An 18,664-nucleotide genomic window follows, 5' to 3' on the forward strand; every position below is an offset into this window, starting at 1 on the left:
AGGAAAGGGTTGTTTACAGTAAGAGTGATTAAGATGTGGAATGCATTGCCACAGGAAATAGTTATGGCAAATTCTATACCTGCATTTAAAAGGGGCTTAGATGCTCTCCTTGCGTTTAAAGACATCCATGGCTACAATTACTAGGTAATGCCCAATGATGTTGATCCAGGGATTTTATCTGAATACCATCTGGAGTCGGGAAGGAGTTTTCTCCCTTTTGAGGCTTATTGGTCTATGCCTTGTAAGGGTTTTTCGCCTACCTCTGGATCAACAAGGATATGTGAGGCAGCAGGCTGGTGGTGTACTTTTTTCTCTGGTTGAACTCAATGGACGTGTGTCTTTTTTCAACCCAAATAACTATTTAACTATGTAAGGATGTTCTCAGCCAAGTGAAGCTTAATAACACAGCAGAACAAAAGCTGTGAAGATAAATGCATTAGTTTGTAAGTTTCAACTTAAAGAGACTCCGTAACAAAAATTTCATCCGGTTTTCTTCCATCCTACAAGTTCCAAAATCTATTCTAATGTGTTTTGGCTTACTGCAGCACGTTCTACTATCACCATCTCTGTAATAAATCAACTTATCTCTCTCTTGTCAGACTTGTCAGCCTGTGTCTGGAAGGCTGCCAAGTTCTTCAGTGTTGTGGTTCTGTGATGCATCTCCCCCCTTCAGGCCCCTCTCTGCACACTGCCTGTGTGTTATTTAGATTAGTGCACCTTCTCTCTTCTCTTTTACAAGCTGGATAAAGCCTCCTCTGAGCTGGCTGGGCTTTCACATACTGAGGAATTACATACAGGCACAGCTGTCTGCACTCTGCAGAAGGAAACAGCCTGACACTTCAGTGGAAAATAGCTGCAGGGGGGAAAAACACACAAATGATCTCTTGAGATTAAAAAGGAAGGCTGTATCCAGCCTGCTTGTGTATGGATGTATTTTCTATGTGTGGACATACTGTACATCAACCTACTTCCTGTTTTGGTGGCCATTTTGTTTGTTTATAAACAAACTTTTTAAAACTGTTTTTAACCACTTTTAGTGCGGCGGGGAGCGGCGAAATTGTGACAGAGGGTAATAGGAGATGTCCCCTAACGCACTGGTATGTTTACTTTTGTGCGATTTTAACAATACAGATTCTCTTTAACAAAAAATAAGATAAAAGTGATCCTAGCTAACACCATAAAGAGTACCTATATCCCTTTAACACACAGTAAGGTTACAGGAGCATGACTTGACCCCAAGTTTTGCAAGTGCAGTATTTTGGTTCCAGGCACATTTACCTTTCATTTGTACCTTAACCAAAGTTAAGAGAAATATGGAAACTCCCATACGGATATTGGCAATTAAATTTAGCGATTAGGATAAATCCCGTTTGTGTTCAATGCGCTCTCCTTGTACAGATACAGGGTGAGGCAAACGTAAAGAAGCACAAATATATATTGCTAATCTTCTCTTACAAGAGTTATGGAAGCTGCCTTCTTGATCTTATACTATAAAGATCAGTTTCCTGCCCGTAAAATTGATCACATAACTATAATGCTTTTTAGTCACTCCCATAGAAGAAATATGCAGGGAAAAATGTCAGCATGCCTGATCTGTTATTGAGAATCATTTTAGAAAAAAAATTACATTCTATATCTTGCCAACAACCATACAATGTTGATTGTACTGTATAGCCTTGTCCAAATTTACAAAATATATATAGTAGGAAAGTATAAACTGAATATAATCTGAACGGGTGCTCTAGGTAGTCTCACACAACACATAGTCCTGACTGGGCTGTGGAGGCGGAGTTGAGGAGTTGGAGCAATTTTGGGTACCTGTAGTCAGTGGTTTCATAAACTGAGGAGTTGGATGACCTTTGTACAGACTACACAGTCCTGCGAGGTCTGGAGGCATAGCAGCAATTTCTAAAAAACCTGAATGGAAGAGAGGTCTCTGTCCGAGTGAAATGGTGACTAATGTTGATAAACTTCATTTTATAAACTACATATCTCAGTTTTCTTTCTCCAACACTCACACTTTCGTTCATGTCTTATGCATGTGACTTAATATTATTATTGCAATAATTCAGTTTTAAGTGAGCAGTGGTGGTTTTCCCCACTACTGCCGAATATGCAAATGATCTCTTTATGTTCCTGAAGCCAGGCTTAAATCCATAATCACTGGTGTATAGCAAGCCTGTAGCGCATAACTTTTACATAGCCATATCAACCCAACATGCAGACAGCCTGTTCTGGTCTGTCGGTCCTCATTAGAGCATGGCAGGGATTGATATGGCTCTATGGGATAGGACTTAGACCAGTACAACAAAATACCCAAGCAGTTCAAAGTGACCCAGAAGCACTAGGAAAGTACAGGGGACTATAAGAGACAGAAAAGCCCTCCTACTAAAAAAGCATCACTCAGTGCCTTTTTTGTTGTGCTCTTTAATCCATTGATAGTATCTTTCAGTTTCATATAATATTTTTGAGTCCTTTGAGCATCTATATATAGATAAATAAAATACAGTTTTTATTTTAAATAAGTGAGCATGGGATCTCTTTTATATATATTTGCATAAAGCTGTGTCTTCAACTTTCTGAAGTCCAAAAAATTCAGAGTGTTGCCACATGCTGTCATTTCAAAGTAAAATCTTGTTTCTATTGTAACATTTTGTAATACTTTTCCATTGTACATTTTTATCTATGGTTTTGGAGTACAAATGGTTCAGTAATATAAATACGTTCCTTCATTAACAGGCCAAAGTTGAACATAGAAATAACATTAGTGTCTGTCCATACACTCGTCAGATTGGCAGCAGATAGATAAGAAATGCATCTGATGATCTATCTGATGCGTTTTTAGAACATTTTTTACCAGGATAGAATTCCAATAGATTTCAGTTTGAAATCTATTGAAATTCGATCTGATGGCATTTTTTTGCCATCAGATTTCCATTAAGGCCAATGCAAACTGATAAGCAATCTCATCAGATCGACCTAAATTTTCCACCCAGCCAGTTCGATAGAAATCCATCGAAATCGATCGAAATCGGCCATCGATCGGTCGATTGGCCAACCGATTTGCAAACGATCAATCGATCGGGATTGATCGGTCGGCCAGAAAATCGGCTGAGTGTATGGGCCCCTTAAGTATAGTGTATACCACTCTCCCTATCTTTCATCTCCATGCATAATCTAACATCACTACATACAGCGGTGAACCTTGCTAGATAATTCAGTGTAGATTACACATTTGTATTATACAATGGGCCTCTCATTTTAATCATACATTCAATAAAGCAACCTTCAATACGGTTCAGCATGCTACAATGGAGTGCACTAACCTTACCTTCAAAAAATACATATATCTGTCAGCAGTTTAAAATCAGCTCCACTTCAAGCCACTTAAAGAACAATGTGAAGAGTTTCATCCACCAGCTGTATTGCTGCACCACGTAGGTTTTAGCCTCTGTATGTGGGAAAGAGCACTGTGGTGTGCAAGTAAAGTAGGGGAAAACTAAACACTTCTCTTGTTTCGCCTCACAGCGTTCGACATTTAGTTCTAAAGAGGGACAGGGACGTTATTGAACAAGCTAACGCACTTAATAAAGCACAGGTGCAGGTATGATCTGTGATATGACCATGTGTACACTTCAGATGTCCACTAAAATACAGATAATATATCCATTATTTGCCTGAGAAGATGGCAGGCTGTAGTTCTGAAGCCTGTGATGCAGGACTCCTAACCAGATACCTGGGAAATGATCAGATATCAACTGACCAAAGATCTTATACACTTGTGTATCGTAAACATGCTGCTACATTTCTATCCTCTCTGGGGTCTATTGAGGGGTAATGCCCCCTGTAGATAGAAGGGAGGGGGGGGGGCGGTCAGAGCTGCCACTCATCAACTCTCCCAATCAGGAAGTAGATGTAGAGCATGAACAAGTGTTCTATCAACAAGTAAGAAGGTTTCTGACTGCAAGGGACATGGTTGACAGGCTACCAAAGAATGTCAGAGAGCCAGAGAGTCTTTTAGCAAAATCAATGAGACAGCAGTGTTCACACAACCGCACTGCAAATCCTAAAATGAAGGTATCTGCAGCCTTTAAAAAATTGTAATTTTGTTACAGAAATACTGGGAGGGGGATCAGTTCAAAAAAACTGAGACTGGACAGGTGTTTAACCACTTGATGACCTACCCTTTACCCCCCCTTAAGGACCAGCGCTGTTTTGAGTGATCTGTGCTGGGTGGGCTGTGCAGCCCCCAGCACAGATCAGGTTGCAGGCAGAGAGATCAGATTGCCCCCCTTTTTTCCGCCCTATGGGGATGATGTGCTGGGGGGGTCTGATCTCTCCTGCCTGCCTAGGTGTTGCGGGGGGGGGGGGCACCTCAAAGCCCCCCTCCGCGGCGAAATCCTCCCCCTCCCTCTCCTACCTGGCCCCCCCGGCGATCGAGGCTGCACAGGACGCTATCCGTCCTGTGCAGCCAGTGACGGGACGTCCCCTGTCACATGGCGGCGATCCCCGGCCGCTGATTGCCCGGGGATCGCCGATCTGCCTTACGGCGCTGCTGCGCAGCAGCGCCGTACAATGTAAACAAAGCGGATTATTTCCGCTTGTGTTTACATTTAGCCTGCGAGCCGCCATCGGCGGCCCGCAGGCTATTCACGGAGCCCCCCGCCGTGATTTGACAGGAAGCAGCCGCTCGCGCGAGCGGCTGCTTCCTAATTAATCAGCCTGCAGCTGGCGACGCAGTACTGCGTCGCTGGTCCTGCAGCTGCCACTTTGCCGACGCACGGTATAAGCGTGCGGTCGGCAAGTGGTTAAAGGGAACCTAAATTGAGATGGATATTGATTTTTCCTTTCAAAATAATACCAGTTGCCCGACTCTCCTGCTGATACTGTGGCCTCAATTCACAGAGCTTTATCAAACACTTTATCAAACGTTTGACAATTTTCCTCTTGGGTAAAATCTAATTTTGAATTCACTAAGGTGTTATAGATTTATTGATCATTTCATCGATAAGACATTCGATAAATCTATAACATCTTTGTGAATTCAAAATTGGATTTTACCCATGAGGTAAATTATCAAACGTTTGATAAAGTGTTTGATAAAGCTCTGTGAATTGAGACCTGTGTCTCTAATACGTTTAGCCACAGCCCCTCAACAAGCATGCAGATCAGGTGCTCTGATTGAAGTCAGACTGGATTAGCTGCATGCTTCTTTCAGGTGTGTGATTCAGCCACTACTGCAGCCATAGAGATCAGCAGGACTGCCAAGCAACTGGTATTGTTTAACAGGAAAAATCCATATCACTCTCAGTTTAGGTTCCCTTTAAAGTACATGTTTCACTACAGAAAGATTGAAGTTACAGTCTTGACTTCTACAAAATGCATGTTTTCTGGCTGTAATGCTTCAAATCTAGCTAAAACTGTTTTTGCGCGCACACACACACACAGTTTTTTTTATTTTCTTTATAACTACTATGTTATAAATATATCTATAGCCACCATGACTTTGCAGTTCTCCACACTTCCCATGCTTGTTTGGATTGAGATGTATTGATGTACCAGCAGGCATGGTCGGAAGAACCCATTTCCGTTTCCGGGACAATTCCGCATACCCGCATCTCTCTCTCTCTCTCTCCCTCTCTCCCTCCCTCCCTCCTCTTAGATCATCAAGTAGGGAATTGCAGATTTTCAAAACAGCTTATATACCATAGCTGGGATTTGAACCCAGGACACAGTGGGTAGTAGGTATCTGTCTTACACTAAGAGGTGCCCCAGGGCCCCCAACCCCCCCCCCCCCCCCCCCAACACCTTAATCTCTACTTATCTGGCTTGCAGTCACTGCCATGTATCACCTTTTCTTATTTCCTTCTGCTTCAAACACAATTGGGAATGACAGCTGAATGAATTGTGCACCCCCTCCTACACTGCGCCCTGAGGCTGGAGCCTCTCCTGCCTCGGCCCGGCCCCGAGTGTGGTTGATGGTCTAGAGGGTAAGACAGATACCTACTACCCACTGCGTCCTGGGTTCAAATCCCAGCTATGGAATATGAGTAGTGTGGTTCATGGTCTAGAGTCTAGACCATGAACCACACTACATGCTAAAGGTGGCCTGGCATAAACCATACTACCATTATGATCAATTCAATAGAAAAAGTAGCATGAATAAGGATTTGTACTTTTTGAAAAGCATGCTCATATTCCATAGCTGGGATTTGAACCCAGGACGCAGTGGGTAGTAGGTATCTGTCTTACCCTCTAGACCATCAACCACACTCTGGGCCGGGCCGAGGCAGGAGAGGCTCTAGCCTCAGGGCGCAGTGTAGGAGGGGGTGAACAATTCATTCAGCTGTCATTCCCAATTGTGTTTGAAGCAGAAAGAAATAAGAAAAGGTGATACATGGCAGTGACTGCAAGCCAGATAAGTAGAGATTAAGGTGTTGGGGGGGGGGGGGGGGGGGTTGGGGGCCCTGGGGCACCTCTTAGTGTAATAGCAATCAGTGTGTGACGGCTGGGGTGGGAGGGATGGGGGGGCGCACTTTGCTGTCTCAGCCTTGGGTGTTGAAGGACCTCGTCCCACCTCTACATGCTAAAGCTGGCGTAGCATGTACCATACTACCATTATGATCAATTCAATAGATATGCTACGGTATATAAGCATGCTTTTCAAAAAGTACAAATCCTTAATCATGCTACTTTTTCTACTGAATTGATCATAATGGTAGTATGGTTTATGCTAGGCCACCTTTAGCATGTAGTGTGGTTCATGGTCTAGAGGGTAAGACAGATACCTACTACCCACGGCGTCCTGGGTTCAAATCCCAGAGAGAGAGAGAGAGAGAGAGAGAGAGAGAGAGAGAGAGAGAGAGAGAGAGAGAGAGAGAGAGAGAGAGAGAGAGAGAGAGAGAGACAGACAGACAGACAGACAGACAGACAGACAGACAGACAGACAGACAGACAGACAGACAGAGAGAGAGATTTTTTTGGGTGTTATACAATTTCCGCGGAATTCCGTTTAGGAGGTATAGGAATTCCGTTCCGACCACCGGAATCGGAATTAGCTAATTCCGGCCGGAATCACGGAATTAATAATTCCGCGGAATTTTCCGACCATCCCTATGTACCAGGAAGGAGCTGTGGGCCCGATGCAAGTTTTGCAATGGGGCCCCCCAAGCACTCTATACATAACAATTGATACGGCGCACCAAAACCTGCCAATGGCAACTACAGTGTCAGAGATGCAAGAAGGGGATAGGGAACAGTTTGTTAATAATTACTACTATTCAATGGGCTTGATTCACAAAAAAGTGCTAGCATGGGCGTTTTCGCGCGAATTTTCGCATTGCGCGTGATCGCGAATTTCCACGTGAAAAGATAACGGTTTTGCGTGCAAACATGAATTTTCCACAAAATCGATATAGTTTTCGTGTGAAAATTCACGTTTGCGCGTGAAACAGGTATAGTTTCACGTGAAAATTCGCGATCGCGCGCAATGCGAAAATTTGCGCAACAACGCCGTGCTAACAGTTAGCACTCTTATGAATCAAGCCCAATGTATCTATAGAAGTGATTATTATGAGCACAGGACCAATAGAGAGCTAAAACTGTAGTTGAGGGAGGGCCCTTCAGGGCCTCTCTAGCCCAAGGGCCCCGAAGCGGTTGCTACCTCTGCAACCCCTATTGCTACGCACCTGATTTTCTCAAAATACTATAGTCAGAAGATCAGCATTACAGCCAGGGAGATGGTATTTTTTTTTTTTAATCAAAGGAAGTTAAGAGGACAGCTGCCACATAAACAAGGGGAACTCATTGTGCCCTAAGCAATGGATGTGGCTGGCAGAGTCTCCATCTGATGAATCACCATTTCTAATGAGAGAAGCTTGCTTTGGCAGCTTGGCATTCATCATCCTTCCTATACTAAGAAAAAAGCCACCTGTAAAGAAAAATAGCGCATCCATCAGAAATGGCTCAGGGCAACTATAGCTTTTGTGCTGTGCTATGGTACTACTAGAAATCCCACTTTACTTGAAAAAACAAAACCTCAATGCTTTCATCTCTGCTCTATATATTGCAAGGATTAATGGCAAACATTATTTCAGCTTGCTTACTTTGTTATATGTGCATAAAAGGCTTGATTCTGCACTTATCTGGGAATTCTCTATGTCCTGAAAGCAGGACACGCGAGAGAGAGATGGCTCCGCCCACCTACTCGTAACCACCCCCGCCACAAACGTGCTAAATATCGGGTGCCGTAAAAACAGTACATATTTACTGTATAGCCTGCACCCAAATTTCCTGCTATAAACAATACTTGTATGAGCACCTCTGGCAGCAACCAAACTTTCACGGCTCTCTGGTGCCCAAAGTTCTTGCTTCCAGTCATTCTGCCTGTTTGAATGAACTTTTTCAGTTTTGTTACTTTGTTTTTATTGGAAGGAAGGCTTCATAGCTTCAGCTAACCAAGCATTCCCATGTGACAAAGAGGAGAGCTTAAAGGTGAACACAAACGATACAATTTGCCAAACAATCGTTTATAAACGATTCTTTATATGAACCATCGGAAATGATCATTTGGGTCCACTAACGGACAAAAATCTCCTAACCAATTCGATCAGATTAATAAAATCAATCCAATTTTCTGATCGATTTCATTATGATCAGATTGGTTAAGAGTTTTCTCCTTTATTGATCCTAAACAATCATTTCCAATCGTTTATAAGAACATTCCTTAACAATCGTTCAGCAAATTGTATTGTTAGTGGCCACCTTTAGACTCACTGGAAGTTAGGAGCTAGAGGTCAGTCACCGAGGTTCTGCAAGTGATCATTTTTATCTCTCAAAAACTGCAAGGTTTTCACCAAACATTTGTATGCATAATTCATTGAAAAAAATGCCCTATTAAATGTATATGTGCCTCAACTAGGGCTCAAACTAAATGAATAAGGATCATAAACCATATTTGGGGGGTTCTGTAACAGCTTTTGAGATTGCTGCCTGTAAATCCAATTTTTCCAGTAGGTAACATTAGTCATGTAAGAGGAAATGGTTTCTTTTCAGCTGCAGTTTTGTGTATAAAATGTGCAGTTCCTCCTTCAGATTCCCTACAATATTCAGCCTGACAAATCTTCCATATGCAGGGTTGTAAAGAGCAGAACAAGCAGCACAGTTTACATCCTCTAAATGCAGGTTAAAACAATATTTAAAGTGAACTTGAACTATTGCACAGGACAGAAGGAAAACTTATAGAAATGCACCTTGTATGTATTTAAAGAGTTTAAACTGTCTGTGACTAATCTCCACCGTAATTTGATCTTTTAGCTGCATCATCTTGGAAATCTCCTCTGCCACAGCAGAGCAGCTAATTTGTAATCACAGGATGTTAACAATATGTCTGCTTCCATGAAAGCAGGAAGTAGACACACTACAGATGCATTTCAGGATTTGTATCAGCTGTAACAAAGAAATGTTTTTCTTTAAAGGTTATTATGCTGTTGCCTATTTTTTAAGAGCAGAGAGGAAGTACAGAGTTCAGGTTCGCTGTAACCACCATTAGTGAAGGAAGAGGACTTAAAGTGGATCCGAGATGAAAAACTAACTATAACAAGTAACTTGTCTATATATCTTATCTAAAGTTTAGACCGTTTACACATAAAATCTAGCTGCAAACCGCTTCAACAGTTTCAAGTTTATTTATTCCTGTGATACAATGACAGCGGCCATGTTTGTTTGTCACATTACGCACAGGCAAGCTGCAACTGCATCTCCAGCCCTCAGCTCACTCCCCTCTCCTGCTTCCTCCTCCCCTCTGCCTCTGAAATCTATGGCTAGTAACCTCCTCCTGCCCAGACTGAGCTCCCATAAGCCCTTGCTACATGGAGTGCCAAGGCACTATGAGCTGTGGCCGATACTTGTTTAGTTTGTAGGGAATTAGAGTATTAAAAAAAAGTATTTGGCTTGAGGAATGTCCTATAAACTATATGTAAGGAACACAAATATGCAATGAGTAAAAGTTTATCTTGGATCCACTTTAAGATGCGTCAATGCGTTTCCTCGGGCGACACTTCTGAGTCCAATGCTGTACAAAGGCTAGCGATGCCCTCTGTTGCTATGGAGAGGGAAGGAGTGCTCATAGTGCGGCGCAGGGTGAGTAGTAGAACGATGCCCTTGACCTGCACTTGGCCATGACAATCTTTAAGGCTGATCACTTTCCAACACACCCAGGGGGATCAAGTGCCCCCGTACACACACTAGATTCTCGGCAGAGGAAGCATGGACTGCCCACTTCAGCCGAGAATCATTTACCATGTGTACAAGGCTTTAGTAAATCAATAGTACACAAAACCTGCACTCCATATGAAGATGGGAATGTAGTTTAATGCATAACCCAGTAAGAGCCGCCAATATTTTGGGGCCACCAGGACCACTAAAAACAATATATATTGCCAGTTCTGTGACTGCATTGATAAAAGGGGTCCTTTTGGACCTGAAACATTTGCTTCTTATTAGTGCTATGGATTGCCTAACCCAGCCAAGCAGCATCCTGATGCAGACATGAGGTATTAATGGAGATGATCAAACACTATTTGGCCTTTGTAAACCAGTCTATGTTTGGAGACAATGGGCCCATTGAAATCTACATGCATTTTTAGAAGCCCTATGTACAGCTTTTAGTTGTTCAATATGTTAGACTGTAATCTTAACACAGGTTATAATCCCCTGCAAATTGGTGTTTGCCTTACCTAACCAGGATAGCCCCACATGGCATTATTTGTTCTTATAGCCAGGTGTTCTGCTTTGACAATGACTGCACTATGAACAATTCTCCATATGCAGTCATATTGAGCATTTGTGACTTCAGAAACCCTTATCTGCCTCACACAGAAGAAAGGTCACGAAGTGAAGACAATCCATCACTCTTGTACAGAGGAAGTACTTTGCTATTCGCTCAGATGTGCTTTGGAAAATCATCTTCATAAAAGGGAGGGGGTGGGGCTTATCTGGTAAAGCATGAAAGATGATGCACAAAAGGTTCATGTGAAATATAGGACAGTACTTGCTTTCCAGGGTTGCCAGTTATAGGCATTAGACAACCACTCTATCGAATTTGAACATGACTACATCTGTAGCTCTTCATGGCATGTGTGGTTGAATCCCTGACAAAAATGCTGTATAGAGCTCTATTGAACTGGTAACAAGGCACCTGATACTACAGCTGATAAGGACAAAGCTAGGTGGAGATTTCATAGCACATTGGCTGGTTTCCGAATGCCTGCGCAGTATTTCAGCAAGTTGATTGTTTGCAATATGGCTGTGCGGAATTGACAAGTCTTCATAACGACGTTGCCGGTAAAGCCGTTTCCGCCACATTATTCATCCGTTTTTGGTGACTTTTGTTAGGAGTGTGTACAGACTTTTAAACTGTAGTGCCTATGGAACAATTGTGTTTTTGATCAGATTATTCAGGTCATATGGTATGAAAACACAGAAGCTGGTGGGTCCAATTGATCTTGAATGATCACATTACTGATTGTTTTAAGAGCTGGTCAATCATTTGATCTGAATTAAAACATGATCATTCGCTAACAAAAAAAAAAATCACACCGTAAATGGACACTTGTAGGGTGACAGATATGCCAGTGCCTCACACAGGATAATGAATGGTGACACATCTGCTTCTCCTTATCTGGCCTGGGACCTCCAAATGCGTTGGACTGGCGCACACACTATGAATCAATATGGCGCTAAACACTAAGGCTGGTTTTACACCTGGCCTGTGTGTTTGTTGTGCAATGTCCCATCGCACAAAATGCCAATCATATGACCCTGCTGGACCGGAAGTACATCCCTTGGATCCCTTGTATTCCCATTGTTCTGCGCTGCACCGCCAAAATGTTTAAATCTCCTGCGTCGCCCCTTGACTTAAATTACTTCCACAGTCGCAGCATTGCAACGCAAGTCTGGTGGTAAGGCGCTGTTGACTTGGTGGTCGATTGGGCATTTCTGGTGCAACGCTATGCTGAAAGTGTGCTATGCCCCGTAGCCTTGCATTGTTATTGTGCTGCCCTGCGGGAAAATAGGATAATGCAACACAGGTTTGCAAAGCAAGTGTAAAAGGGGCCTAAAGAAAAGGGGAGAAACTACTTCCCGTGAAAACACAGCATATAAATTGTGCATAATGGCAGGAATAGACTTCCTTACACTAGAAAAAAAAATGTACAGCTATTTTCCTAGGAAATAGGCTGCATGTATAGCAGGTGATTCCTATAAAATGCTTTCTAAATTTCATATAATAAAAGAGAACGTCCTCAATTGTGATTATCAGATCAGGAGCTTTGCTTGGTGACATAAGGACAGTAAATAAAACTGAATATAAATACATCTTTACAGCTTGCCTCTTAATTGTACAATAAATAGTACCAATGCAAGTATACATTATCAGGTTTTCACTTTTGTTGATAACATGAACTATAGGGAAAAATAGCTTATTCAGCAATTAATTTCTTACCATTTCCTTAAAGGCATTCTCAAGAGCACCAATGACTAGGCAGTCATGTGGAATTTTCTTCTCTGTGAAGAAGCGAGTTTGTGGAGTGCTGGGTGAGCCGGGAGCACCAGCGGCTCCACGTAATGAGGCTGCTCTGGTCAGAGTCCTGCTATTGGTGGAAGCAGCTTCTGGATCCTCCCCTAGACACGTAGGAGGTAAAACTGCTGAGTTCTTCAGAATATCTACAATGTCCTGCAGCTGATCTGTGATGTGGTGATGAAGAAGCTTTGATGCCACAACAGCAGCTCCCGCACCTGCATGTCCATCAAATAGGGCCCAATACTGAAATGTTATTCCGTCCACCTCCTGAGAACAAAGTAATAACACAAAGAATGAGTTCAGAAGCTTAACAGTCATTTAGGCTATATGTACTTACAGGTTAAACTACTGATACCATTTAGCTAGATTACAAATCATATGACTTTGTACAGCATTTAGCTCACATCTGTTCCAGTTGCTGCAGGTTCCAATACCTGCCATTGGTTCCAGGACAGACCATGTACACTGGGACCTGGTCCATCCCACTTGTCTGGAAGATTCTGTATAAAGTTAATCCCAGCTGTCATTCTGGTTATTTAAAAAAGCGAGAGTTCACTATGCAAGTTGCCAGAGCAAAGAGGGCTTAGACACACTATAAGCGTTTTTCTGAGCGTTTGATTGATCAGCGCTTAAAAAAAAAAAAAAAAAAGTGCTCCCATTCACTTGCAATGAAATTGTGTAAAATTCGCAGCGATTGCGTAAAATCACAGACGCGTAAAAATGTGCCGATTTTTACGCGTTTTCAATGCAAGTGAATGGGAGCGATCAATAGAAAAAAATGCTCCGAAAAGCACTTAGTGTGTCTGAGCCCTTAAAGAGATCCCAGGTTTTTCACTCTCTCGAAGCTTATCTCTGTATCCTGACTGTTACCCACTCCTACTACCGTCTCAATGTTCTTTGGTTATTTCTGATAACTCTGCCAGTCCTAGCTTTAAAGAGACTCTGTAACAAAATGTTCAGCCTTATTTCTTCTATCCTTTAAGTTCCTATACCTGTTCTAATGTGGTCTGTCTTACTGCAGCCTTTCCTAGTTGCACAGTGGCTGTATTATCACTGTATATAATCTAATCTTTCCTTTGTCAGCTTTGCGGGCTCAGGCACTCAGGCAGGAATGTGCTGCTCTACTTGTGATATGATAGAAGCTATACACATCCTCTCCAGGCCCCCTCCAAGTTCTGTGTGAGTCACTGACAGAGCTCCTCTCAGCCTATCATATGCCATGTCTTTTGTTTGTAAACACTGCCTAAAACTGGCAATTACACGCCAGGATTGCAGCAGAGAGTGGCAGAAACAGCACAGAGGGGCCCAGGAGAACATAATGAATAGAATGGTATGCTTTTTACTGTAAGAATTTTAGAGTACAGATTCTCTTTAAAACGCTTAGTTCTGGGAAGCCTTCCAGCCTTGCTTTCTGCCTGTTCAAATCAACTCACTCCTGCAAAGTAGAGCGGACCTGATCAGGTTCGGCTATTTCTGCCTGAGCCCCATCGGAAAGCTGCTACTGCGCCTGCGCTGGGGAAGGTAAATATTGCAAGGCGCTACTGCGCCTGTGCCACAGGTTGTGGTTTCATGGGAGCCAGCACTGGATCCGAGGCTTAGGAGGATGGGGAAGCCTCATTAAAGGTCCAGGGGCTTCCCTCTCCCGAAGTAAGTATCCCCTTGGTATCTTGGTAAGATAATAAGCTTGCTTGAGGAGGTGAGTTTTAGGTTGCATTTAAATATGGTAAAGTTTGGTGAGTATTAAAGTTGTGGAAAGGAGTTCCAAAGGAGAGGCAGAGTTTAAGAAAAGTCCTGCATGTGTAAGATAGGGCAATTACAAACCTGCATCTTATTGGTAAGATTTGTGATAGTCTTTTTTTTTTCTATTCATTTTAGTTTTTTTTATTCACTTTATGATTTTCTAATTTCAACACTCTTCAGTACAGTGGGTAAATTTGTATAGTATGCATACTATTAATTATACACTTTGATTTGAGCAATCCAGCAACAGCACTTAAAATATTCCCTTATGGAAAAAAAGGGATCTTAATTCTGGTTAAACATTGTGAACAAACCGTTTCTACCTCAATTTCCTATGCTACAAGGTTGTTATTTTGCTGCATGCTTCACTAGATGAGAAAAATGCAATTTCATCTGTGTACTTAATCAGCTCATTTGCTTTGGAAAGGAAGGCCCAGCAATTGTAGGAGTGAGAGCAGCACACTGGAACCAGCCATTTCTTCACACAGAGCTATATTATTATGGTTTAGGCTTCAGAGCACAGCAAGGTGACAAAATCTACCACCTTTACATTCTACCGCCGAAAAGTATGAAGTAAAAACTGTTGAGAATACAGCATAGTAACGCAATGATCGGTGAAAGGAAGGATGAACATTTTATAGCATTTCATAAAAGGTTTGCAAGGATGATGATATTGATGATCCTTTAAAGAGACACTGAAGCAAAAAAAAAAAAGATGATATTATGATTTGTATGTGTAGTACAGCTAAGAAATAAAACATTAAGATCAGATACATCAGTGTAATTGTTTCCAGTACAGGAAGAGTTGAGAAACTCCAGTTGTTATCTCTATGCAAACAAGCCATTAAGCTATCCGACTAAGTTATGCTGGGAATACACGTTAAGTTTTTACTTTAGATAGATGGGTTCGATAGATAAATTCCAACCTGTCGGATCTGGTCGATTCTACTTTCGTTTCGATTCTCCTCATTCAAGTGAATGTAATTGATAAGAAAAGATAAGGAATCGAGAGGGGAATCGAGCAGTGAATCGAGAGTAGAATCTATCGAAAGCGAAAACGACGGCAAAAACGAATGCAAAAACGCATCGTGTATTCCCAGCATAAGTCGTAGAGAGGGCTGTTATCTGACTTTTATTATCTCAACTGTAAGTGAACTGTTTACTTTTTCTCTGCTAGAGGAGAGGTCATTACTTCACAGACTGCTCTGAAAGAATCATTTTGAATGCTGAGTGTTGTGTAATCTGCACATATTATAGAATAATGCAATGTTAGAAAAAACACTATATACCTGAAAATAAAAGTATGAGAATATTTTCTTTGCTGCTAATCTTCTAGTAATTATTCATAGTACACAACCAATTCATTATATCATATTTTTTTTTCCGCTTCAGTGTCTCTTTAAAAAACTGCAGATCATGTAGGAAGTAGTAATTAAGGGAGTTTCCACAGTAAATTAGAGGGGAAAATAATCTTTTGCATTTGACAATATTGTTCCGTGGTGAGTCAGATTTCCTTAGTGTACCTATATTTAAAGGATACCCGAAGTGACGTGTGACATGATGAGATAGACATGTGTATGTACAGTGCACGTACAGTGCCCAACACACGAATAACTATGCTGTGTTCTTTTTTTTCTTTCTCTGCCTGAAAGAGGTAAATATCAGGTATTCAAGTGGCTGACTCAGTCCTGACTCAGTCAGGAAGTGACTACAGTGTGACCCTCACTGATAAGAAATTCAAACTATAAAACCCTTTCCTAGCAGAAAATGGCTTCTGAGAGCAAGAAAGCGATAAAAAGGGGCAATAGTTCATAGATTTTAGCTCTGGCATACTTAAATGAATGTGTCATTAAGCAAAAAACAAAACGTAAAAAGTAGATTTAAACATAAAATAACACTGTGGAATATCTTAAAAAGCCAGTTTTAGGAGAAGGAAGATAGATACAATCATTTATTTCATTAGTTTATTTTCACTCCGGGTGTCCTTTAAATAGGAATTGTTTACAATGTTTTCCCATTGTAAAATCTTTCCTAATCCTGATTTACATTATTATTTGTCTTTATTCTCATCACAGATGGTAAAATATTTACTGCTGACAAGAGCATCACTGTAGAATGTCCTTTTTTTCTTTTTGTGAAGTTAGCAGGAAAAACAACTGGTATCCCAGACTGCAGTGGGACAATAGTGTAAGCTTTACTGGAAGTCTGGTTTACATAACATTATACAGCAATAATTTAACCTCCCCCAATTTGATCAATAACCCTAAAGGTACACTGATACACTGGTCGATTTGCCATCAGATCGACCAACAGATAGATCCCTCTCTGATCGAATCTGATCAGAGAGGGATCGTATGGCTGCCTTTACTGCAAACAGATTGTGAATCGATTTCAGCATGAAATCGGTTCACCATCTGTGAAGCTGCCGCTGCCCCCCCCCCCCGCTTGCATTACCTGATCCGGCCAGCGCCAGTCCCCCGGTCTCCGCTGTCTTCTTCTCCGCGCTCTGCTTCAGCTTCACTTCACTTCCTGTACGGGGAAGTTCAAACAGTAGAGGGCGCTCTACTGTTTAAACTTCCTGTCGGGACAGGAAGAAGTAAAGCCTGCCGGAACCCAACTGAGAAGGAGCAGCAGTGACAGCGGGGACACACGGTGACGGAACAGATAATGTATTGCTGCTAGTGTCGGTCGTCAGACATTCAAACGCCGCTATCGACGCACTCCCGACCTGCCGGCGATCGAGAGAAATCTTCCGTACGGACGGATCAACATGAACGATCAGTTTTGGACAGAAATCGATCGTTCGGTCAGCGTTTGCGCAACGATTTCATAGCAGATTCAATCACAGTGATCGAATCTGATGTATATAGGCGGGAAAATAGTTAGGTGTATGGGCCCCTTTACAGATATACTCTGCTTGTGTCGTCTTTACTCCCAGCACAGAATCCACGCATCTGCAACCAAAATCTTGACAGGCAACATCTCATCCATATAAATCACCCAAAGGCCTGAGCCCAAGTTAACCCTCCATGGCAGAAACACCACTTGTGCCTAACAAACCCCAAACCATCTGAACAAAAACAAAAAAAACCATAAAAGCAATAAATAGCAAAACTGGCTCCGTGTCCACAGGCCGCCATTTCTCCTCACAACTTGTAAGCACCGTACCTATACAGCATTTCAAAGGGACCAATCACTAATCGGCAGTTGTAATGCACGGTGTGAATGCAGCAGTGGGAGCAGGAAGGCGAGTCCATGCCATGCAAAGCACAAGCCGCTGCCCACTTGCCAAAGGGAAGTAGAGGGGGCGGGCATGTAGGGGAATTACGTGGCAGGTAGACGTGTGTGAGTGTGTGGTGTTAAATGATATAGATTTGGTGGTGTACATTGTATAAATTGACTGTGCCGTTGAGGATACAAGTGTACATATAAAAGAGAGGTGGACTTTAATAAAGTGCTATTATGGCAAAGTGTCTGGCAACCAATCAATGAACTGCCATATAGAAGTTTTGCGCAGGTATAACTGTTGCCAAGATTTTGTTCTCATTATTCGGATATCTACACTTATTTTATGGTTTCTTTGTTTTTCTCTGCAAATGAGGAAAAGGAATTTCTCTGCAAATAAGGAATAGGAAAAAATATTTGATGAAAAGATATTTCCAAGTATGATAAAAGAGATGATCTGACCAAACTTCTGCATTATAAAAGAAGGCTAGTATAAATAGCATCCTTATAAATTGAAAGCGTGCTGAAACTGTCATTTGGCATTAGTTTGCACACAACAAACGTTCTCTGTGAAATACGGTACTTACTGGGTTCTCCTTCAGCTGTAAGCCCTCCCCATTGGGTAGTGACGACCTTCGCTTGCCTGAGGGGTTCTTGCTGGGAGTGGACTGGGCTCCAGCTTTCTTCTTCACAAACATCACCTCACAGCTTGCCTGATCCTCATTGTGTGTGCTCTTCCCTGCATTTATAACCCTGAAAATAAAACAGAATTGCATTTAAACAAAACATGTTTAAAAAAAGTTTAATTTGAACTAGTCAGAAAAAATGACCAAACTTAGCAATACTGCTAATTAGATATGGTAATCAAGATGCAACTAATTATGCTCCACATCCAAATATCATGTAAATTGTATGCAGATTGAAACTGGGTCAATCAGAATTGACAGGAAGTAAATGTGAGTAGTCAAAATTCCAAACTGCATAAAATTTGCATGCAAACTGGAAGTATTTGCATCTCACTGACCATCTCTGCTGAAAAAAGAAGGAGACATTTTAGATTTACATTTGATAATACTCAGACTGATTTATTGAATCTGAGGAGTTTGTGGATGAGTGTAT

General features: G+C 41.9%; 1 protein-coding gene across 5 annotated transcripts in view; it reads right to left on the reverse strand.

The window, feature by feature from the left end:
* The window catches only part of PPM1H (protein phosphatase, Mg2+/Mn2+ dependent 1H), a 303,440-nt gene that overhangs the window by 192,561 nt on the left and 92,215 nt on the right, over positions 1-18,664 (reverse strand). For all 5 annotated transcript variants that reach the window (XR_011030451.1, XM_068276885.1, XM_068276883.1 and 2 more), the window contains exons 2-3: positions 18,133-18,298; positions 12,503-12,847 (exon numbers count right to left, since the gene is read on the reverse strand). Coding sequence is in view for 4 of the 5 variants with exons in the window: in XM_068276885.1 (XP_068132986.1) it covers positions 12,503-12,847; positions 18,133-18,298 (511 nt within the window). In the remaining variant the exon portion in view is untranslated. The remainder of the gene's footprint in view (positions 1-12,502; positions 12,848-18,132; positions 18,299-18,664) is intronic.

This window comes from Hyperolius riggenbachi, chromosome 3, assembly GCF_040937935.1.
Source record: "Hyperolius riggenbachi isolate aHypRig1 chromosome 3, aHypRig1.pri, whole genome shotgun sequence".
In the NCBI taxonomy this organism is placed as follows: Eukaryota; Metazoa; Chordata; class Amphibia; order Anura; family Hyperoliidae; genus Hyperolius; species Hyperolius riggenbachi.